Source organism: Aquarana catesbeiana, linkage group LG06 (genome assembly GCF_042186555.1).
Source record: "Aquarana catesbeiana isolate 2022-GZ linkage group LG06, ASM4218655v1, whole genome shotgun sequence".
In the NCBI taxonomy this organism is placed as follows: domain Eukaryota; kingdom Metazoa; phylum Chordata; class Amphibia; order Anura; family Ranidae; genus Aquarana; species Aquarana catesbeiana.
In genome coordinates this window covers 258,544,398-258,568,696 of record NC_133329.1, presented here as the reverse complement: position 1 = coordinate 258,568,696, position 24,299 = coordinate 258,544,398, and the positions used below count along the sequence as shown (strand labels likewise).

Here is a 24,299-nt window from a genome sequence, read left to right as displayed (position 1 = left end):
ACGTGAACACTATACCCCTGTTGTTATTATTAAGAACTGACAGGTAAGAAGCAACAGATTCTGCATCACCGTCCCATATAAATAGGACATCATCTATAAATCTTTTCCACATGACAAGCTGGACAGGCTTGTCATGCAGAACTTCATCTTCCTCCCATTTGGCCATGAAGAGGTTGGCCATGCTGTGGGCAAATTTAGCCCCCTTGGCCACCCCCTTCACCTGTAGATAGTGTGCACCATTATGCCAAAAATGGTTGTGCTCCATCAAGAAATCCAATAGCTCCATCACAAAATTACATTGTGTGACGGGGATATTGGAGTCTCGATAGAGGAAATGTCGCACCGCCTCATGTCCCAATTGATGAGAGATCGATGTATAGAGTGATGCGACATCGGCTGTCACCAACATATATGTAGCCTTCCATTCCACCTCACTCAACAGGTTAAGGACATGTTTCGTGTCCTTGAGAAATGAAGGGGTACCCATCACCAGTGGTTGAAGATAAAAATCAGTATATTTATATCAATATATATTTACCAACACGTGAAGTGATAGAATCAATACCACTGATGATGGGCCTTCCCGGGGGATTCAATAGAGTTTTGTGGACTTTTGGCAAAATATAAATGACCGGTAGGCGAGGGGCTAGGGGAACCAAATGTTCTTTTTCTTTTTTATTTAGAATCCCCATATCATACCCTTTTTCTATTAGTGCACTCAATTCGCGCTTATACGCGGCTGTTGGATCTGATGATAAAGGACAATAGGTGTCAACATCAGAAAGGATTCTCTCCATTTCGTTAGTATAGGAATCCTTATCCAGGATAACAATAGCCCCGCCCTTATCTGAGGGGTGTACAATTATCTCTTTTCTATTGCACAAAGTCTCTAATCCTACTTTAATGTTCTGCTGAGCCTGCACCGATCTCAATTTCAACTTGGTTAAATCGCTCAGCACCAAGTCACGAAAAATGCTGACATTAGGTGCTACACTGCCTGGCAGATTAAACAGTGAAGCATTAGACAACCCAGAATGGACCACAACAGATGCTTCCCTAGTTAGTTGTCTGGATGAATTACTCATAATATACCTTTTGATATTAAGTTTGCGTGTATACTTTTGCACGTCAATAAACGTCTGAAACCTGTCAAGATTCCGGGGTGGGACAAATTTCAAGCCTTTATTGAGAGTGGCGAGCGCCTTTTTTGAGAGTTCTTTAGTGCTCAAATTTATAATCCCATTAGTGTCTAGATCCTCCTCCTTTTTGGGTTGAAGTTTCCTCCCCCCTCTGCACCCTCTCTTGCGTCGCCATTCCTTTTGTTTCTTCCCCTGCCAGCCAACTGAAAATCCCATCTGACACGGCTTTCTCCTATATGTTGGTTTGGAGGGGGACAAGGAGTGTTATTGTGACTACCACCCAGGTCCATTGCGTTATCCTCAGTGGTATTCAACAAGGGTGAAAATCTATTTCTAATATTAATATTGGCCTCATACCGTTCACGTTCGTCATTATAATCATAACGGCGGCGTTCAGCCCTGGGGTTCTGTTGATCAAAATGGTGATAACCCCTATTTCGAACTTGGTAGTTCACCCGGCCCTCCTGTCTCCAAGGTGGAGGTGAGTGCTGGTATGGACGGGGGAGAGAATTGTTCCCCCCTCTCATGTTCCTTGATTGGCTAAAATGTTTTTGTGGTTTCCTACCTCTAGAGGGTTGGGAATAATCGTGATGTGTATGTGCTACATTAGATATAGGGACCGCCCTAGTATCATGAGTCACTACCGGAAGCTGTGAACCCTGACTAGCAGAGATGATAGGGGGATCAATGGGGGGGAGGAATTTGCCATTTAAAGCGGGGGTCCACCTATCTATCCTTTTTTTTTTTTTTTTTTTTTTTTTGAGTTCATTCACAAACTTTTCTTCTTAAACTTATATTATTCGCTGCAGGCGGTTTCCATCTTCATTGTGGGCATTTGAAGCCCACAAGCATTTATTTCCTGGATGTGGTGAATGCTGTGCTCCCAGCATTCACTGCTCGTTCCCGCACATGCTCAGTGGCATACTGGGAAGCCTGAGACTAGCTCCCAGGAGTCTGGGAGAGGCTAGAAACACGCCTACTCCCACGGGAGGAGAACCAGGAAGTGCAAAGAAGAATAGAAAAATAAAAGGTAATTACGGCGATTTAAATTTTTTTAAACGGCATGTCAGCATCTAGGCAAGGAAGAGAATACATACAGATATTGTTCAAAATTTGGGTGGAACTCCGTAAAGACCAAGTTGTCCTTATAGTCCTTAGCATCCCTATTATACTTCCTCCTTTTATTTTGTTTTTGCTCAGTTTCTTCCTTGATCAGTATGGTTTTTAAAGCCTCAGATCTACGTGAATACTCCTGGTCCTCCTTAAAGGGGGTGAGTTTAGTTCTAATACCATTGATTTCTAAATCAAGCATAGTTAGTCTGCGTTTCTTTTTAGCCACCAAAAATTGTAGAAAACCCACTCCTGCCTTATTAAAGTACTTAAACCACTCAGCTAGTTCATTGTCTTCTTTCTGGGGATTGACCTCCCATCTAAGACTCCTGGGAACCATGTTTTCCTTTATGTACTCCTCTAAATACGCAATACCCCATCTTAAATGTACTTCCGTGATGGTGAGGTTTTTTAATCTGAGGAAACATCCTGCCAGATCATCCCTCAGATCCTCCCTTCCATCAAAAACAACCGTAGTGTCTGTGACTACCTGGGACCTGTACTCAAAAATATCCATTTTAAGGGAAAAAAAACACAAGCTGCAGATCTGGATATCAGAAATTAAAAACTAAAAATAAATTAAGAACTGCACTACATGCATAAACAGTGAAAATTACAATAATGAACAAATTATTGTGATAAGGGTCCTGCTGCTAAACACTATAACCCCGATATAAGGCAAAATTAGTATAGATGTAAATCAGTGTAGCGCTGGACATAAAATATAATAAATAATTATAAAATAGTGATAAAAATACTGTGAAGAAATATCTACCCTCAAAAATTGTTAAAACAAATTAGTGAATAAGGTTAAAGTTTAAAGAAACAAAATATCCGTGATAAGGGTCCTGTTGCTAAACTATAACCCAGACAGGAGGCAAATTAGCATAGACAATAAATATGAATCGATAATTGCACCAACCAATGATAACAAAAATTATTCTTGTTTTAAAAGTGTATAGGTGATAATGTGCCCATAGATTAATGTGAACAAGAAGAAAACTGAATAAAGCATATGCTCATATAGTGTGTTCTTGCCTTAATCCACAGCACTTCGACCTGAGACTGAGACAGTTTTCAGTGTTTTAGCGCTAGAAATAGCCTATAAATAGCGCCTGAACGCCAACTCCCATTCATTTCAGTGTGTCTTTTCACACTGGGGCGGTGCGCTTGTGGGACGTTAGGAAAAGTCCTGCAAGCAGCATCTTTGGCACGGTTTGGAAGCGCTGTATTTAGCGCTCCCAAAACGCCCTGCCCATTGAAATGAATAGGCAGCGCTTCCAAAGCCTGAAAAGTGATTTGAAAGCGCTGCAACAATTGCGTTTCTAACCCCTTCTTTGAAGTTAAAAGCACCCCCCTAGTGGCCAAAAAGTGTCGCCTAAACAGAGCTAGAGCACTGCTAAAATGAGCGGTGCTGTAGCACTAACATGGCCGCAGCCCCAGTGTAAAAGGGGCTTTGTGGGAATCCTTGCTGCTCTATCCTTCCTCTGCAACCTGATCTGTTACTTCTGACAGTTTCCCCTAATGCCAGACAATCCATGGTGTTGACCCCTCTCTCCAAGCACACAGCAGATGTTTGATAGCCTCAGATCTGCATGTTTCTCAATGAGACTGCTGGGGGGGGGTCGATTCCCTTCACTCAGTTGTCAGATTACACTTGGCTCATTGCTCCTTTGCTGTGCAGTGTGTGACACCAGATTTCTGCCTCCTGAAAGCTAAGAATTTACTATCTGATCTTTGTACTTTAGAAGGCTGCAGAGGAAAGATGGTTGCAAGTAAACAGGTACAGCTTATGAAGGAAGATTTGCTTAATCACTGTGTATCACCTAGGGCTACTCACTTCAGGGGGTATATGTAGGAGTTTATTATTATTTTAGGTTTTCTGTTAACTGTTGGATACAAAGGTTATTATTGTTCCTTATGTTTCTGGTGATCTAACAAACCAGAAGAATGTTAATTTTCTGTAAATCCTCCAAAATAAGGAACACCATGTAGCATTCTAGTGTAAATAATCCTGTTGCTATTAATTATGTGGAGACATTTCTGTGGTCTTCCTATGCCACTTATTTACACATATACTGCAGCTATAGATGTTCCATTCCTCTCCAGCCTCATCTCTGTTTGCCAAGCTATCCCACAAATGGCTGGCACACTCTCTCCAATTTACTAGGGCAGAAACATATATTAATAACTTATTGTCCAATGAAAAGTGTTGCAGAATATGACAAAAATGTGGTCATAAATATTCACATAAAGATTTTATAAATATAGGCCATATTCTAATTAGGTTAGTCTGAACAGTCACTAGAAATAAAACACACTGGAGTTGGGGATGGTCATTTTTGCATAGACCAGTCAGCTTTAGGGATAATTTAGAGATGAAACGGTAAAGGGAGGTTTAAAAAGAGTAACAAAAACAACTTAGTATTTTCATTACTGTTAGTAAATGTTTTTTATTCCAGATTTCAATATGTCACGAGCTTCCAAACATTGAAGTTATGACTTTGAGGTAAGTCACTTTCCTTATAACCTCCATTTGATATACAAGTAAACAGAAGAATAAATCATTGATATATTATATTTAATGCTATACTCTTTTTTTTTTTTTTTTTTTTTTTTTTTTTATGTATTTTTCTTCTTTCCAAGTCATAGGAAACCTTTGTGATTCATAGAATATTTATAAGCATTAAGATCTATTCATTGTATTCCTTTCAGGGATATTTTAGTACATTTTTCCAAAGTCAAATATCTCTTGTTCCTGAGTAATTCCGCTATGTATTTGTTCATAGCATGGCATAACCCCTTCTGTTATAGGAAAACATAGATTTATGTGCACCCAGATGCTAATCAGACCTTGCCAGTAGTGATGTATACTGTGTTCTTTATCTTACATCTGTGCTGCAACTGTATTGCAGATAATGTGTGATTTGTTTATTTATTTTTTATAAGATAGAATGTTGGATTTGCAGTACTCTCCCCAGCACCAGAGAGAGTCAGGAATTTCACTTTAAACTATAAATGGTGCATTTGCTGTGCTAATGGTTGATAAAGAAAAAAATACTGCATTCAGAATTTGTTGTGATGTTGCTTTGCACTGAAGTAATGAAGGATTTTCAAAAATTAGTTAGATCTTCAACAAGCTTGTTAGCCTTTTTAAAGCTCTTGCACAGAAGCACCTGAGCTTGTGCAATGTAAATTCCAGCATATTTTCCCTGCCTGGAAAACCCAGGTGGTGTGTACAGCTGCCCATAGACTTGAATGGCTGTGCACAGCTGTACACATGTACACTATATTGTGAAAACTATTGGGACGCCTGCCTTTACACACGCATGAACTTAAATCACATCCCAGTCTTAGTCTGTAGTGTTCATTAGTGAGTTGGCCCACCCTTTGCAGCTATAACAGCTTCAACTCTTCTGGCAAGGCTGTCCACAAGTTTTAGGAGTGTGTCTATGGGAATATTTGACCATTCTTCCAGAAGCGCATTTGCGAGGTCAGGCACTGATGATGGAAGAGAATGCCTGGCTTGTAATCTACTCCAATTCATCCCAACTGGGAACAGTTTGGAGATGGCCCCTTCCTGTTCCAACATGACTGCGCACCAGTGCACAAAGCAAGGTCCATAAAGACATGGATGAGTGAGTTTGGGGTGGAGGAACTTGACTGGCCTGGACAGAGTCCTGATCTTAACCCGATAGAACACCTTTGGGATGAATTAGAGTGGAGACTGCGAGCCAGGCGTTCTCTTCCAACATCAGTGCCTGATCTCACAAATGCGCTTCTGAAAGAATGTACAAACATTCCAACAATCCTAAACCTTGTAGACAGCCTCCCCAGAAGAATTGAAGCTGTTATAGCTGCAAAGGATGGGCCAACGCAATATTGAACTCTATGGACTAAGACTGGGATGTCATTAAAGTTCATGTGTGGGTGTAAAGGCAGGCGTCCCAATACTTTTGACAATACAGTGTATATCCTGGCACTTGGGTATATACCAGTGTATACCCAAGTACAGCCATTTAAGTCTGTGGATGGCTGTAGGCAGCACCTAGGCTTTTCAGGAGTGGAACACATGCCACAATTTACATTGTGTGGGCTCAGATATCTGTGTCCAAGAGCCCTTATTGTTTCTAACCTAAGCCTTTTCCAAGAGTATGTACCAGAAAGTGTACCCTACTAGATATTAGTGTCCTGGATAAGCCCTCAGATACCCTCTGTCACTTAAACCTGGACTTCTTTGACTTGAGTGAAAAGCCCTGCCTCTACAGTAGAACTAAGGCCTCTTTCACACTACCGCTACCCCAAAGTTGCGCGATTTCGCCGCGATTTCAGGGAATGCCTGTGTAACGCGCATCAAATTCGGACCAAAGTAATACAGGGACTACTTTGAAGTCAGTGCGACTTGAAGTCGCACAGATATGAATGCTACTCATTGGAAATCGAGGGGTACCACTTGTCATGCGACTTTGCAGTCCCAAGTCGCAGAAGTCGCAGAAGTGTGAAAGGGGCCTATGCCTTTTAAATGTTTCTTCCCACTATCCAGTAAGAATGTCATTATGATCTATTGAGGTGCTCTTATTGCTTTTCGAAGCACAAATGATGGATCTAAAACTAGATAGTTGTGCAAATATTAGCAGTCTACTGACCGCCATCAGAAGGCAAGAAAATATAGTTCTATATTCTAGAGCAGTGGTTCCTAATATTTACCTCGTTATTTTTAGTACACTTCATGAAACCCAGAATGAATTGTAGTTATTTGATTTACAGTTTAAACCTTGTATATATAAAGTCCCTCTGACATTTATTTAATGAATGTTTTTCTGTTTTTCATAATGCCTTCTAATATATCATCTTTAGTCCATCTACCTGTAGTGTCTCACTGTTGTTCTTAAACAGATATGAGCAATATAATTGTATTAAATAAACATTGCATACATTTTACCATATTTCCTTATAGCTCTGATTTGAAGCCAGGACTTTTTCCCCAGGGCCATCTTTAGGGCGATTTATTTGAATCTCTCCAGCAGCAAAATTGAAAGTTGGACATATTTACGGTTATCACAGGAAATAGCTAGTGTAAGTCATTGACACAAGTGCCTTATGCACATTCATTGCTAAAATAATTTTAAACTCTCAGATTTTTTTAAAAGCATTTTCAGCAACTGATTGAATTGATTACTGAGTATGCAGCTTCTTTACCTTTTAATCCTTGTTCCAATTTAAATACCAAAATATGATGTAGCTCAACTCTCAAAGGAATAAACACAATATATAAACACAAAAATATGTGCAATAAATGTTGTATAAAAATATAGTCCAATGAATATCCAAACATATAAAAAAAAAAAAAAAATCAAGAAAAAAACCATATCCAACTTGAATCCACTTCAATCACCCCTGTGACATGTTATACGGAAAGTGAATCCCCCACCCTTGTAGATGAGCCTCTCACCTCACTGCCATGACTCCTGCATTGTCAGTAGGTCTCACCAAACATTTTTCCCTCTCTGGGAATGAAGAAAACAGCTACTGTCTCCAATGCCTCTTATTCGGATGGATGGGTTGATAGATTTCCAATCCCCACAGCATGCATGCAGGAAGAAAAAGCACACAGACCTAGTGCTCTCCGTTTAAACTTCATATTTAATAAAATAATAATATTAAACTTACAAAAATGGCACTATAGGCAGTGCTAACCGTGGATCGCTTGTCTCTCATACACAATCACAGAGCCGCTAGATGCCGAGATGGCCGGGGGATGATGAGGTTTCACGTGTATGCCGTCATCCCGCAGCCGTCTCTGCATCTAGCCCCTCCCCCGTGGAGCTATTGTGTTCTCCCGGTGGGGGGGGGGGCTAAATGCAGAGAGGCCGTGAGGACGCAATGATTATTGCTAGCAGCTATAGACGCTGGCAATAATCGCATGCTAGAAATCCGACATGCTAGTTGTACCCAGGTTAATCAATATATTAATTTGAGTATAATCAGCCTGCCCAGAGATGGTTTGAATCCCGGTCGGCCCTGCTGAACCAGCCAAGATTCGAACCATCTATGGCCAGTTTAACTCTTTTCAGTAAAGAACAGAAGTTAAGAAAAATAGCACTGAGCGAGCAGGAGCCAGCAGCATTGAAGGTTGTAAACTGCAAGTGCAGAGGTAAGAACTTTAACAAATAATTGGTGAATGTTTGATTGTGCTTTATGTGTTAAGCTAAAAAATGCTGAGGGTTAATACTACTTTAATATTCATGAAGCTCATATAATAGGTGGCAATGGCTGAAAAGGATAGCTACAAGTTTTAAAATCCATTTATAAAATTGACAGGTATTAAAAATAAAAGAAAATGCAATTGGTCTTACTGCAATGTTGAAAAAAGGAGGGGTGTGGAGGCGCCAACTGTGGTAGCTTGTTTATGCAAAAATAAAAGTTAGTGTAACAATTACACTTACTGGTTCGCAGGGTGGAGGTGTTTCTTTGAGATGGAAAGTGTCCTGGGATGTGCTGTTATCTTGTTTCTGGCTCGGATTTCAATCCTTCAGGCGTCTGGGTGTGGAGTCTGTACACAGGCTGAACCGCTGCATCCAGTGCATGGAAAGCTCCACGCTGACCACTCTGGAGCGCGGAAGAGGAAATTACATCACTGATGCACGGCAAACGTCCAGGCTGGTGTTGGGGATGATGCAGGGATAGTACAGGCTACGCGCTCAGGGCTCACAGCTCCTTCTATTGGCCTTTTTGCTTCCTGGAGGAGAGCAGCTTGAATATATAGTGGAGGCAATTAGGTTAATTAGGTTAAAGTGTATGGGCTGGAGGTCTGTGGCTGTGGAACCACAACAGCCAGCAGACCCACAAAGCACAAAAAAGGTGAAAGTAAAGTGTGAAGAATTAAAAATATGATGAATTGGGGGTAAGTTTAATAAATATAAGGATAATAATAGTAAGTGGAATTAGAGTTAAAACATTTATTTAGAAGATGAAAAAAATGTGGAAAATGAAAAATGAAATAAAAATATAAACTAAAAAAAAAAAAAATATATATATAAATGGGAAAAAACAATGCAAAATAGAAATAAAAATAAGTATAAAAATAAATGTGAAATTAGAATAAAAATAAAAATAAGAAATAAAGATGAAAATGAAACCTAAAAATTAAAGATAAAAATAGAAATAGAAAATGGGAGACAAAAAAAAGAAAAAAAGAATTAAAAAATGAGATTAAAAAGCACTGGGATACACATTATGAGAATGAGCTCAAGGGGGGACATAAGGGGGGGGGGGTGAAGTTGTTATATAGAATGGTGGAGTTGCTATCTGGGTCCATGAGGGGACAGCGGTCCCTCAGGTGACTGGATGATACGACAGCAAAGGACCATGGGGGTATTTTTATGTTGTAAGAAACTTCTGCATGGTTTGTATAGTGATGGGCAAGATTATATATATATATATATATATATATATATATATATATATATATATATATATATATATATATATATATATTAAGAAAGTGAAGAATGAATGTATGATTGGAGAGGGGAAGGGGGGGGGGAGTAAACTACAACAAAGAATGTGTTTCTAATTCTTCATTGAGTCCCCCTGTCGAGAGAGTACCCAATGAATATATCCAGTAGACCTCCTGCTGACACAGGCGTTTGAAACGTTCCGCAGCAGGAAGACCTCTGGACATGGCCTCGATGACCCAGACTCTGAGGCCCATGGTAGATTTTTGGTGTTTCATCAAAAAATGAAGAGGGACACTGTGTTTGTCCCAGCCCTTTTCTATGAAACGCCTGTGTTCGCCAAAACCTTGGCGTAGGGGGCGTATGGTCCTGCCCACATAAAAGAGACCACATGGGCAGGTCAGGCAGTACACCACGTATTCACTGGAGCAATTATAAAAGTCTTTTATGGTGTATGTTTTGTCTTTAACAGTGAAGTTTTTTTGTCCATGGTCAACAAATTTGCACGTTAGGCATAATTATTTCCAGCATTGGTACATTCCCACTAATGGAATTAGGGGGATGTGTGAGGCTGGAGTGGGTGGGACTTTACGGATTTTACTGGGTGCTATCCTACTTTTAATATTTTTTGCTCTACGATATGAAACCTTGGGTAGTTGGGTGAGGGAAGAACCTAGAAAGGGGTCTCCAAGCAAGATGCACCAATGCTTGGCTAAGATGTTCTCCATCTTCTTGTGGCAATCATGAAACTGGGTAGTGAAACGTGTTGGTTGTGGATTATCTGAAGTTTTGGGTTTGGGTGGAGGTTTCTTTGCCTGTTGGGGGAAGGCCTTTTGTACCAGATGTGGTGGGTATCCTTTGTCCTGAAATTTATTTGAAAGAAGTTTACCCTGTATGTGGTAATCTTCATCCTTGGTGCAATTCTGCCGAATTCTATGGAATTGGCTCTTCGGTATGTTGTTGATCCATGTTGGATGGTGACAGCTCTGGTAGTGAATATAGGAATTCCCAGTGGTGGGTTTGACAAAGTTTGTAGCATGTATTTCAGATTCACTATGAAAAAGTTCTAAGTTCAAGAAGATTAGTTTTTCAGGGTCTATGACATGGGTGAAGGATAGCCCTAGGGAGTTGCAGTTGCAATGCTTGACAAAGGACTCTATACTCTTTGATGTGCCCTCCCGGATCAGAATGATATCATCGATGTAGCGCCCATAATATATGATATGGGTGGCAAAAGGGTTGTTATGTGAGACGTATTGTAGTTCCCAGTAGCCCATAGTCAGGTTGGCGTAGCTTGGGGCAAAATTGGCACCCATGGCAGTGCCTTGAGTTTGTAGATAGAAGGTGTGGTCAAACTCAAAGTAGTTCATTGGGTACTCTCTCACCAGGGGGACTCAATGAAGAATTAGAAACACATTCTTTGTTGTAGTTTACTCCCCCCCTTCCCCTCTCCAATCATACATTCATTCTTCACTTTCTTATTATATATATATATACACCTTGCCCATCACTATACAAACCATGTAGAAGTTTCTTACAACATAAAAATACACCCATGGTCCTTTGCTGTCGTATCATCCAGTCACCTGAGGGACCGCTGTCCCCTCATGGACCCAGATAGCAACTCCACCGTTCTATATAACAACTTCACCCCCTCCCCCCCCCCCCCCTTCCCTTGAGCTCATTCTCATAATGTGTATCCCAGTGCTTTTTAATCTCATTTTTTAATTCTTTTTTTTTTTTTTTTTTTTTGTCTCCCATTTTCTATTTCTATTTTTATCTTTAATTTTTATGTTTCATTTTCATCTTTTTATTCTAATTTTACATTTATTTTTATACTTATTTTTATTTTTATTTCTATTTTTCATTGTTTTTTTCCCATTTTTATTTTTGATTTTATTTTTTATTTTTTAGTTTATATTTATTTTTATTTCATTTTTCATTTTCCACATTTTTTTCATCTTCTAAATAAATGTTTTAACTCTAATTCCACTTACTATTGTTATCCTTATATTTATTAAACTTACCCCCAATTCATCATATTTTTAATTCTTCACACTTTACTTTCACCTTTTTGTGCTTTGTGGGTCTGCTGGATGTTGTGGTTCCACAGCCACAGACCTCCAGCCCATACACTTTAACCTAATTAACCTAATTGCCTCCACTATATATTCAAGCTGCTCTCCTCCAGGGAGAAAAAAGGCCAGTAGAAGGAGCTGTGAGCCCCGAGCGCGTAGCCTGTACTATCCCTGCATCATCCCCAACACCAGCCTGGATATTTGCCGTGCATCAGTGACGTCATTTCCTCTTCCGCGCTCCAGAGTGGTCAGCGTGGAGCTTTCCATGCACTGGATGCAGAGGTTCAGCCTGTGTACAGACTCCACACCCAGACACCTAAAGGATTGAAATCCGAGCCGGAAATAAGCTAACAGCACATCCCAGGACACTTTCCATCTCAAAGAAACACCTCCACCCTGCGAACCAGTAAGTGTAATTGTTACACTAACTTTTATTTTTGCATAAACAAGCTACCACAGTTGGCGCCTCCACACCCCTCCTTTTTTCAACATTGATTATCAACAGAGGTAATGGACACCCTCTGATGGCTGCCTCCTCATTCTAGAATTTACCTGCCTTATTTTAATGTGCTATTATAGCTACCATTGTACTATTTACCTTAGACATCACATGTTGCGGAGCGCCGGAACCCCCCCCCCCCCCCTTTTTGTCTTACTGCAATGCTCTGTTTTCTGTTATGCAACAGAGACCTAAAAATTTTAATTCTTGATTTATGACTTTTTACAGTGTAAACAGCATTTCCACCCTTGAACCAATAAGCCATTGTCAAAATCTGACTGAGTTGTATTTAAGAAAAAATGATATCTCCAACTTGGGCGAACTTTACTACCTTAAGTTGCTACCAAGACTGAAAATACTGTGGTTATCAGAGAACCCATGCTGTAGCCAAGATCCTTACAGATACAGAATGACAGTACTGAGAAACCTGCCCAACCTTCAAAAGCTTGACAATCAAGGTAATGTCCAAGTGTAATCTACTTTAACTTTTACGCTAAACTTTATATCACTTTAGGGACATGCTTTATCTGCTTGAAAAACTTTTCACAATTATGTCAGTGCCACTGAACACACTAAAAATAGCATTTAAAAAAAAGAAAAACCCTAGAGAAATACTGGAGATGCCATGCTTTATAGAACATCAGCTATTAGTATTCTCTCCTTAGACAGCCTGTTTAAGGGGAGTGTATGATACAGCAAGCGAACTGTAGTAAGTTTAAAGATGAACTCCTGGTAAAACAAAAATGGATCCATGCAATAGGGCTTATCCTACACTGCAAGGGTTAAATGCTCATTTTTATCTGGGGGTACAGAAAAAGTTGTTTTACCTGCCTGATCCCTCACTTACCCAGCAGTGGGCGCTCTTCTGTACATTCCAACATGCAGGGCTGTGATTGGGCCATTGATATTTCCCCTGCTGGTTTGGCATTAAGCATGAATAGGTCGGAGTACCTGCGATCCATGAAGCAGTGAAGAGAAGTGATTCTAAGGGTCTGGTGGTGCAGTTAAAAGGAAGAGCAAGCGATAAGGTAAGTGTAACGGCTTTTTCCGCCCCCCCCCCCCCCCGACTGCTACGGTTAACTTTATCTTTTACTGGAAATGTAAAGTTCCAAACTATGTATTTTTTTGTGTACCTTCTTGGGTCTAATGAACACTGATCCATCAATTATAAAAATGTATTGTTTTTATTCAAAGTGTTACATCATTTTTTTTAAAAGGTTTGTTTTAAAAACAAATTCTCAAACTAGTTGTCCAGGATGATGTTGTCCTGGCCTTGAGATCCGATTTTTAAAGCCAACGCATTTTGCAAGCTCACTCTCTTCATTGGGGCCTCAGATCCTGTTAAATACTGTATAGTATTGCATAGTAGTTGGTGATAGCCTGGTTAGCCCATGGGGAATTTCTCCAAACCTTCAAAGACTTGCCCACATCCGACAATGGGCAATACCACAAATCCTATACATTTTATAAAATGTAGATTATTTAGCCAGGTATCCAATAGATGAAAGGAAGGAGTAAAAAGTCTTGATTGGTACAGGTGTGGCTTCGGTGATATTTCTCTATCCTATAGATTTGTGGTATTGTTCATTGTCAGATGTGGACAAGTCTTTGAAGGTTTGGAGAACGTGTTGGCTTTAAAAATCAAGTCTCAAGGCCAGGACAACTAGTTTGAGAATTTTTTTTAAATCAAACCTTTTTTTTTAAAATTGTGTAACATTTTGAATAAAGATGGTTAATTTTTATAATTGATGGACCAGTGTTTATTAGACCCAAGGAGGTGCACTTATATAGAAATATAGTAGGTGAGGTTGAAAAAAGACACAAGTCCATCAAGTCCAACCTATAAAGTCCCAAACAACAACGTATTTTTATATTTTATACTAATGGTACCTCGTTAGGGTAAGAATTGGGTACACTCTACCCCCACAAACAACACTTTGACTATTTATCTTTTACTGGAGTTTAGGGATGAGCCGAACACCCCCCTGTTCGGTTCGCACCAGAACATGCGAACAGGAAAAAAGTTTGTTCGAACACGCGAACACCATTAAAGTCTATGGGACACGAACATGAATAATCAAAAGTGCTAATTTTAAAGGCTAATATGCAAGTTATTGTCATAAAAAGTGTTTGGGGACCTGGGTCCTGCCCCAGGGGACATGGATCAATGCAAAAAAAAGTTTTAAAAACGGCCATTTTTCTGGAGCAGTGATTTTAATAATGCTTAAAGTCAAACAATAAAAGTGTAATATCCCTTTAAATTTCGTACCTGGGGGGTGTCTATAGTATGCCCGTAAAGGGGCGCATGTTTTCTGTGTTTAGAACAGTCTGACAGCAAAATGACATTTTGAAGGAAAAAACTCATTTAAAACTACCCGCGGCTATTGCATTGCCGACAATACACATAGAAGTTCATTGATAAAAACGGCATGGGAATTCCCCAAAGGGGAACCCCGAACCAAAATTAAAAAAAAAAAATGACGTGGGAGTCCCCCTAAATTCCATACCAGGCCCTTCAGGTCTGGTATGGATATTAAGGGGAACCCCGGCCAAAATTTAAAAAAAAAATGACGTGGGGTTCCCCCTAAATTCCATACCAGACCCATACCAGACCCTTATCCGAGCACGCAACCTGGCAGGCCGCAGGAAAAGAGGGGGGGACGAGAGTGCGGCCCCCCCCCTCCTGAACCGTACCAGGCCACATGCCCTCAACATTGGGAGGGTGCTTTGGGGTAGCCCCCCAAAACACCTTGTCCCCATGTTGATGAGGACAAGGGCCTCATCCCCACAACCCTGGCCGGTGGTTGTGGGGGTCTGCGGGCGGGGGGCTTATCAGAATCTGGAAGCCCCCTTTAACAAGGGGACCCCCAGATCCCGCCCCCCCCTGTGTGAAATGGTAAGGGGGTGCAAAAGTACCCCTACCATTTCACTAAAAAACTGTCAAAAATGTTAAAAATGACAAGAGACAGTTTTTGACAATTCCTTTATTTAAATACTTCTTCTTTCTTCTATCTTCCTTCATCTTCTGGTTCTTCTGGTTCTTCTGGCTCTTCTGGTTCTTCCTCCGGCGTTCTCGTCCAGCATCTCCTCCGCGGCGTCTTCTATCTTCTTCTCCTCGGGCCGCTCCGCACCCATGGCATGGGGGGAGGCTCCCGCTCTTCTCTTCATCTTCTTCTCTTCTTCTCTTCTTCTCTTCTTCATTTTCTTCTCCGGGCCGCTCCGCACCCATGCTGGCATGGAGGGAGGCTCCCGCTGTGTGACGGCGCTCCTCGTCTGACAGTTCTTAAATAACGGGGGGGCGGGGCCACCCGGTGACCCCGCCCCCCTCTGACGCACGGGACATGACGGGACTTCCCTGTGGCATTCCCCGTGACGTCACAGGGAAGTCCCGTCAAGTCACCGTGCGTCAGAGGGGGGGCGGGGTCACCGGGTGGCCCCGCCCCCCGTTATTTAAGAACTGTCAGACGAGGAGCGCCGTCACACAGCGGGAGCCTCCCTCCATGCCAGCATGGGTGCGGAGCGGCCCAGAGAAGAAAAGAAGAAGAGAAGAAGATGAAGAAGAAGAGAAGAGCGGGAGCCTCCCCCCATGCCATGGGTGCGGAGCGGCCCGAGGAGAAGAAGATAGAAGACGCCGCGGAGGAGATGCTGGACGAGAACGCCGGAGGAAGAACCAGAAGAGCCAGAAGAACCAGAAGATGAAGGAAGATAGAAGAAAGAAGAAGTATTTAAATAAAGGAATTGTCAAAAACTGTCTCTTGTCATTTTTAACATTTTTGACAGTTTTTTAGTGAAATGGTAGGCCCTTACCATTTCACACAGGGGGGGGGGCGGGATCTGGGGGTCCCCTTGTTAAAGGGGGCTTCCAGATTCCGATAAGCCCCCCGCCCGCAGACCCCCACAACCACCGGCCAGGGTTGTGGGGATGAGGCCCTTGTCCTCATCAACATGGGGACAAGGTGTTTTGGGGGGCTACCCCAAAGCACCCTCCCAATGTTGAGGGCATGTGGCCTGGTACGGTTCAGGAGGGGGGGGCGCACTCTCGTCCCCCCCTCTTTTCCTGCGGCCTGCCAGGTTGCGTGCTCGGATAAGGGTCTGGTATGGAATTTAGGGGGAACCCCACGTCATTTTTTTTTTTTTAATTTTGGCCGGGGTTCCCCTTAATATCCATATCAGACTTGAAGGGCCTGGTATGGAATTTAGGGGGACTCCCACGTCATTTTTTTTTTTTTTAATTTTGGTTCGGGGTTCCCCTTTGGGGAATTCCCATGCCGTTTTTATCAATGAACTTCTATGTGTATTGTCGGCAATGCAATAGCCGCGGGTAGTTTTAAATAAGTTTTTTCCTTCAAAATGTCATTTTGCTGTCAGACTGTTCTAAACACAGGAAACATGCGCCCCTTTACAGGCATACTATAGACACCCCCCAGGTACGAAATTTAAAGGGATATTACACTTTTATTGTTTGACTTTAAGCATTATTAAAATCACTGCTCCTGAAAAAACGGTTGTTTTTAAAACTTTTTTTTGCATTGATCCATGTCCTCTGGGGCAGGACCTGGGTCCCCAAACACTTTTTATGACAATAACTTGCATATTAGCCTTTAAAATTAGCACTTTTGATTTCTCCCATAGACTTTTAAAGGGTGTTCCGCGGCATTCGAATTTGCCGCGAACACCCCAAATTGTTCGCTGTTCGGTGAACTTGCGAACAGCCAATGTTCGAGTCGAACATGAGTTCGACTCGAACTCGAAGCTCATCCCTACTGGAGTTCAGCTTCAAAGTGTATTTTAACTGTTCAACAAATATATGTTCTGTTATGTGATACACGTATTAACGGTATATTTTGGTCAAAATTAAAATGCATATGGGGACCACAGCCCATGTTATTAGTAATTTTCAATCCAATCATTGCTGAAAATTACTAGTTCAACCCACTGCCTTTTGTTGGCAATCTGGTGATTCTGATTCTAAGGCAGGAACACTGTTGCCTACTACTGCAGATTTATAAACATACACCAATCAGCCATAACATTATGACTACCCATCGATGTATGGACTCCATTAGACGTCAGAAGGTATGCTGTGGTATCCAGCTCCAAGCCATCAGTAGCAGACCCCTTTTCTAGCACTATGGGATTGAGATCTGGAGAATTTGGAGTAGAGGTCGACCGATATGGGTTTTTCTCTGGCCGATGCCAAAGCCGATATTTAGAAATCGCGGTGGCCGATGGCCGATATATTAGGCCGATTTCTTTTTTTTTTTTCCCTTCATCGCATAAAATCTAACAGTTAGACCCCTTTCACACTGGGGCGTTTTTCAGGCGCTTTTGGGCTAAAAATAGCGCCTGTAAAACGGCTCCCCTGCAGTCTATGTGAAAGCTCGAGTGCTTTCACACTGAGGCGATGCGCTGGCAGGATGTTAAAAAAAAGTCCTGCAAGCGGCATCTTTGGAGCGGTGTATACCGCTCCTTCACCACTCCTGCCCATTGAAATGAATGCGCACCGCTGCCGAAGCGCCTGCAAAGCGTTTCGGCAGCAGCGCTTCAGGGGAGCATTTAACCCCTTTTTCGGCCGCTAGCTGGGTTATAAGCGCCCCGCTAGCAGCCGAATAGCGCCGCTAAAATGACGGTAAAGCGCCGCTAAAACTAACAGCGTTTTACCGTCAACGCATGCCCGCTCCAGTGTGAAAGCAGCCTTAAGTAATAAGTGATACAGAAAATTTTTTATATTTAAACATTTATTAAACAAAACAAACCTCCAATCAGTTCACTTGTATGTATAATTTAGATTAAAAAAAAAATAACTATCTTAAATATTAAATACACAAAAACAGGTAATCAAAACTTTTGGACGAAAAAAAATGGGCTAACTTTACTGCTTTTTTTTTTTTTATTTCATTAGTGTATTTTTTCAAAAAAAATTGCGTTTGAAAGACCGCTGCGCAAATACCGTGTGACAATAAATATTGCAACAACCGCTATTTTATTCCCTAGGGTCTCTGCTAGAAAAAATATATATAATGTTTGGGGGTTCTAAGTGATTTTCTAGCAGAAAATACAGGATTTTTACTTGTAAGCAACAAGTGTCAGAAAAGATTTAGTCTTTAAATGGTTAAATTGAGAACTTCTCCACCAGTTCAGTCTATTGATAAAAGAACCTGAAAGAGATACAAATGTATCTTCTTATCAGACTTGGCAGGCTGCCCAGAGGAGGAGAGAAGAAAACTTCAGAAAACTTGCATTGACTTCTATTACAAAAGTCATTTGCAAGTCCCGCTGAAGGTATAATCGGCTTTTTTTATCAGCACAATCGGCCGATGCCGATTAAGTAAAAAAAGCCAAATATCGGCTGATATATCGGCCGGCCGATATATCGGTCGACCTCTAATTTGGAGGCCAAGTCAACACCTTAAAATCAATGTTGTGTTAAATTGAATGTTGTTATCTTTAATTCAACTGACCATCCATTGCTCCGTGGTCCAATTCTGATGCTCACGTGCCAATTGTAGGCACTTTTGGCTCTGGACACAGGTCAGCATGGGCACCTTTACCGGACTGCCGCTATGCAGCCCAATATGCAACAAACTGAGATACACTGTGTGTGCTGACACCTTTTTATCAGAACTAGCATTAACTCTTTCAGTCACTTGAGCTACAGTAGCTCATCTATTGTATCGGACTGCAGTACATGGGCCACCTTCGCTCCCCACCGTGCATCAGTGAGCCTAAGCCGCCCATGACCCTGTTGCCGATTTGCCGTCTTTCCTTCTTTGGACCACTTTTGGAAGGTCATGACTACTGCAGACTTGGAACATCCCACAAGAGCTGCAGTTTTGGAGATGCTCTGACCTGGTTGTGTAGCCCTTTACAATTTAGCCCTTATAAAATTCACTCAAATCCTTACGCTTATTCATTTTTTATGCTTTAAACACATCAGCTTCGGGGATAATATGTTAATTTACTGCTTAATATATCCCACCCACTTTCAGATGCCATTGTAACAAGATTAGCAATGTTATTCCCTTTACCTGTCAGTGGTGATAATGGTATGACTGATTGGTGTAGCAAAAGTTTGTCAGGAGGGATCATGTGATGTATATATCACACAAACATTTATTTTTATTTTTTCATATTTACCATTTGTAGTCTAAAAGGGAAAACAGCTTGTGGTAAAGGTTAGCTAGCGGCAATTGTGAGAGAGTCGAGGTCAGATGATTGTAGCAAGGGTCAGTTGAGGGCAAGGTAGTAGTACTTAGTGGCTGGTAGGGATCAAATAGTGGTGGTCAGTGGAGGGAGACAGTCCACTAGTGGTAGTCAGAGGTGCGTGTTGGTCAGCTGGTTGTAGTGAAGGTCAGCTGGTAGTAACCAGGGGCAGTTGAGGGTGTCAGGAATCAGCAGCAGGGAAACCAGATATCTATAGCTACACCAAGAAACTGGGACCAGACCATGTATGTATATTTTTAACCACTTCAGCCCCGGAAGGATTTACCCCCTTAATGACCAGGCCATTTTTTGCGATACGGCACTGCGTCGATTTAACTAACAATTGAGCGTGCATGCGATGTTGTACCCAAACAAAACTGATGTCCTGTTTTTCCCACAAATAGAGCTTTCTTTTGGTGGTAATTGATTGCCTCTGCGGTTTTTATTTTTTGTGCTATAAACAATAAAGAGCGACAGTTTTTAAAAAAAAATTTTTTTTTTTCTTTCTGCTATAATACACATCCACAAAAGATCCCCGTTCTGCCTCTCTGTGCCACGATCGCGGGTGACCCGCTCGTGCACTCCCCCGGCATGCAGCCCACAGTATCACATACACGAACCAACGTACAGGTACGTCGGTTTGTGCAGCCGAGCCGCCTTGCCACAGTAAATCTGCAGAAGGCGGTTGGCAAGTGGTTAAAGTGAGATTTTTTTACGGTGAATGAAAGATAATCACACACCAACAAACAATAAACATGATAACGCATGAAAAGCAAAACTAAATAACCAAATGCCTAACCAGCAATAATAACCAAACTAAACGCTCTATCTATCTAATATATATATATTATTATTATTATTATTATACAGGATTTATATAGCGCTGACAGTTTACACAGCGCTTTACAACATTAGGGCAGACAACACAAGTACAATAAAATTCAATACAGGAGGAATCAGAGGGCCCTGCTCTTTAGAGCTTACAATCTAGGAGGGAGGGTCAAGTTATACAAAAGGGTAATAGCTGTGGGGGATGAGCTAATGGAGAAAATAGTGCAATTATTATATGGAGGCAGGATAGGCTTCTCTGAAGAGGAAAGTTTTCAGGGATCACCTAAAAGTGGATAAATTTGGAGACAGTCTGACAGATTGGGGTAGGGAATTCCAGAGGATGGGCGAGGCTCGGGAGAAGTCCCGGAGGCGGATATGGGAGGAGGTGATGAGGGAGCTAGAGAGCAGGAGGTCTTGGGAGGAACGGAGATAGCGATTAGGTTGGTATTTTGAGACAAGGTTAGTGATGTAGCTGGGGGCAGAGTTGTGGATGGCTTTGTAACTTATTGTTAGTATTTTGAATTTAATTCGTTGGGCAGCCAATGGAGGGATTGGCAGAGAGGGATAGCAGACACTGAGCGGTTTGTAAGGTGGATAAGTCTGGCAGCAGCATTCATGATGGACTGCAGGGGGGATAGTCTGTTTAAAGGTAAGCCAATGAGGAGTGAGTTGCAGTAGTCAAGGCGAGAGATAACCAGGGAGTGAATCAGGAGCTTTGTGGTTTCATTGGTTAGAAAGAGACGTAGTTTAGAGATGTTGCGGAGGTTGAGGCGGCAAGCTTTGGAGTGTGATTGGATGTGGGGCCGAAAGGAGAGTTCAGAATTCAGGATAACACCTAGCACCCTGACATGTGGGGACGGGTGGATGGTTGTGCCATTGCTCTTGACAGAGAAGTCAAGGGAAGAGGCACGTGGGGGAGGAAATATTATAAGCTCAGTTTTGGACAAGTTGAGTTTGAGGAAGTGGTGTGACATCCATACAGATATGTCGGTTAGTAAGTTAGTGATGCGTGAAGAGACTGATGGAGTGAGTTGAGGGGTGGAGAGATAGATTTGCGTGTCATCAGCATAGAGATGATATTGAAAGCCATAAGAGGCTATCAGCTGACCCAGGGTAGAGGTGTAGATTGAAAATAAAAGAGGTCCAAGAACAGAACCTTGGGGGACCCCGACAGAGAAGGGAAGAGGAGTGGATGAAGTAGAATTGTAAGTGACACTGAAGGTGCGTTGGGATAGGTAGGATGAGAGCCACTGAAGAGCGCAGTCACGGAGACCGAGGGAGTAAAGTTTTTTGAGGAGGAGGGGGTGGTCAACCGTGTCAAAGGTAGCTGAAAGATCCAGCAGTAGGAGTACAGAATAGTGTCCATTGGTTTTTGCAGTTAGTAGGTCATTTGTGAGTTTTAAAAGAGCAGTTTCTGTGGAGTGTTGAGGGCGGAATCCAGATTGAAGGGGATCAAGAAGGTTGTTTTTAATGAGGTGGTCACTCAGTTGGTTGTAAACCAGGCGTTCAAGGAGTTTAGAGGAAAAGGGGAGCAAGGAGATAGGGCGTAGGTTGTTAAGATTGGTAGGGTCCAAGGACAGCTTTTTGAGTATGGGGGTGACCAGTGCATGTTTTAGAGCGTCGGGGAAGATGCCAGAGGTGAGGGAGATTGAAGATGTGGGTTAGAGATTGTAGGATGGGGTCAGAGGGTGACCGTAGCGTTTGAGAGGGAATAGGGTCCAGGGGACAGGTGGTTAGGTGGGCGATAGAAAGGAGTTTAGCAACTTCATCTGTAGTAGCAGATTTGAATAGGGGGAGTGTCAGTTGTACCTGTTGACATGGGGTCTTAGCTGGGGGAGATACCTGTAGAATGGAGATTTCATCATGGATTGTATCAATCTTGTTTTTGAAGTGATTAGCAATCTCCTGGGCAGTGAGTGAGTCAGTGGGTGGAGGCGGTGGAGGACAAAGTAGAGAGTTAAAGGTAGAGAAGTGTTTACGGGGATTGGATGAGAAGGTGTTAATAAGAGTTGTAAAATAGGTTTGCTTGGCAGTGTGGAGGAAAGAATAGTATTTTTGGAGGGCACATTTGTATTGATTGAAGTCTTTGAGAGACTTAGTCTTGTGCCACAGACGCTCAAGAGCACGACTACGTTTTTTGAGACTTTTGGTGTCATCTGTTTGCCAGGGTTGTAGGGGTCGAGGCCTGATTCTGCGTGTAGTGAGGGGAGCGAGCTTGTCCAGGGTGGTGGACAGAGATTTATTGTAGATGGATGTGGCTTGGTTGGGGCAGGACAGGGGAGAGATTTTGTCATAGAGGTGGTCAGTAGCAGAATAGAGGAGAGAGGAGTTGAAGTTTCGAAAGTTTCTACGGGTGATGGTTAGGCGATTGGAGGGAAAGGTGGTGGAAGACAGGGGGAGAGAGAAACTAATAAGATGGTGGTCGGAGAGAGGAAAAGGATTGTTTGAGAAGTTGCATGGAGTGCATAGGTAGGAGAATACAAGGTCAAAGGTATTGCCATCAGAGTGAGTAGAAGCCTGTACCCATTGCTTCAGGTCAAATGAAGAGGTTAGACTAAGAAGTTTAGAAGTAGCAGGAGTGTTTGTATTAGCAGGGATGTTGAAATCGCCAAGAAGGATTGTTGGAATATCCGAAGAGAGAAAGTAGGGTAGCCAGGCAGAAAACTCATCAAGGAAAGTTGATAATGGTCCAGGGGGCCGGTAAATCACAGCAATTCTTAGGGAAGTAGGAGAGAATAGACGTATACAGTGGGCTTCGAATGATGAGAGGGAAAAAGAGGGAGGAGGGTGAATAACCTGGAAGGTGCTCTGGGGGGATAGGAGAAATCCCACTCCACCTCCCTTGCGTCCATTAGGCCTAGGGGAGTGATTCCAGTGAAGGCCACCCTGGGAGAGGGAAGCAAGAGAAGGGGTGTCATATTCGTGGAGCCAGGTTTCCGTGAGAGCAAGTAGATTGAATGAATTAGTGACAAAGAGGTCATGAACAGCAGTGAGTTTGTTGCAGACAGAGCGGGCGTTCCAGAGGGCGCAGGAGAGAGGGAGGCTGGTGTTGGGAAGAAGAGGAATGGAGACTAAATTGTGTAGATTGCGACTACTGCCAGAGGGTGTAGGGTGATGGTGATGGGTGTGTTGGGTACAGTTAAATAAGGGAGGCCCAGGGTTTGGGGAAATATCTCCAGCGATTAGGAGAAGCAGAAGAGTGAGGGAGGTAATATGAGAATATGATTTGTATGAGGGGACATGCTTCAGTATCCTGGGGGTTATGTTAGCAAGTGGGCTTAGAGTTAGAAAGAGGTGACGAGTGCAGTAATAGGGGGAGGGGAGAAGTGAGGGTGATATGTACAGATTGTGTGGTGGAGCAGAGGGATGTAGAAAAGAGAGCTGAGGAGAGAGGCTGCAATTGTGAAGAGGAGGAGAGGTAAAGAGTGCATGTTTCAGAGAAGGAGAGATAATATGAAAATGAGATCACCTGCAATCTGCTATGGTTAGCTTTGTGCAAATCGCTGAAGTGCAGGAGCAGAAGTGCCACTTATTTTAAGAACGCCACTTCTTTGGAAGAACCCCTGTATGTGCAGCCCCCTGTATGTGCTCCCCCGTAAAGAAAGCCTTGTTATATACTGTGTTGGGTGTGGATGGAATCTGGCAATTAATCAATTAGGAGGGCATATTAGGAACACAGCATATATATATATATATATATATATATATATATATATATATATATATATATATATATGCAGTATCTCACAAAAGTAAGTGCACTCCTCACATTTTTGTAAATATTTTATTTTTTTTTTTCATGTGACAACACTGAAGAAATGACACTTTGCTACAATGTAATGTAGCACTTACCCCCCGAAGGAGCTGCTGGTATTTGATTGGGCCTTACCGTTCCTCTACTGTCTCACCATATACATCTTAGGGGTCCCATTGATGATTTTCTTTCTCTAGTAACTTTAGCTCTGACACAGTCTTTTTCTTC

General features: G+C 42.2%; 1 protein-coding gene across 3 annotated transcripts in view; it reads left to right on the top strand.

Annotated features, from left to right (window-relative positions):
* CFAP410 (cilia and flagella associated protein 410) overlaps positions 1–24,299 on the top strand; it is a 145,502-nt gene that overhangs the window by 62,414 nt on the left and 58,789 nt on the right. For all 3 annotated transcript variants that reach the window (XM_073633221.1, XM_073633222.1, XM_073633223.1), the window contains 2 exons: positions 4,712–4,758; positions 12,512–12,741. In XM_073633221.1, the coding sequence (XP_073489322.1) occupies positions 4,712–4,758; positions 12,512–12,741 (277 nt within the window). The remainder of the gene's footprint in view (positions 1–4,711; positions 4,759–12,511; positions 12,742–24,299) is intronic.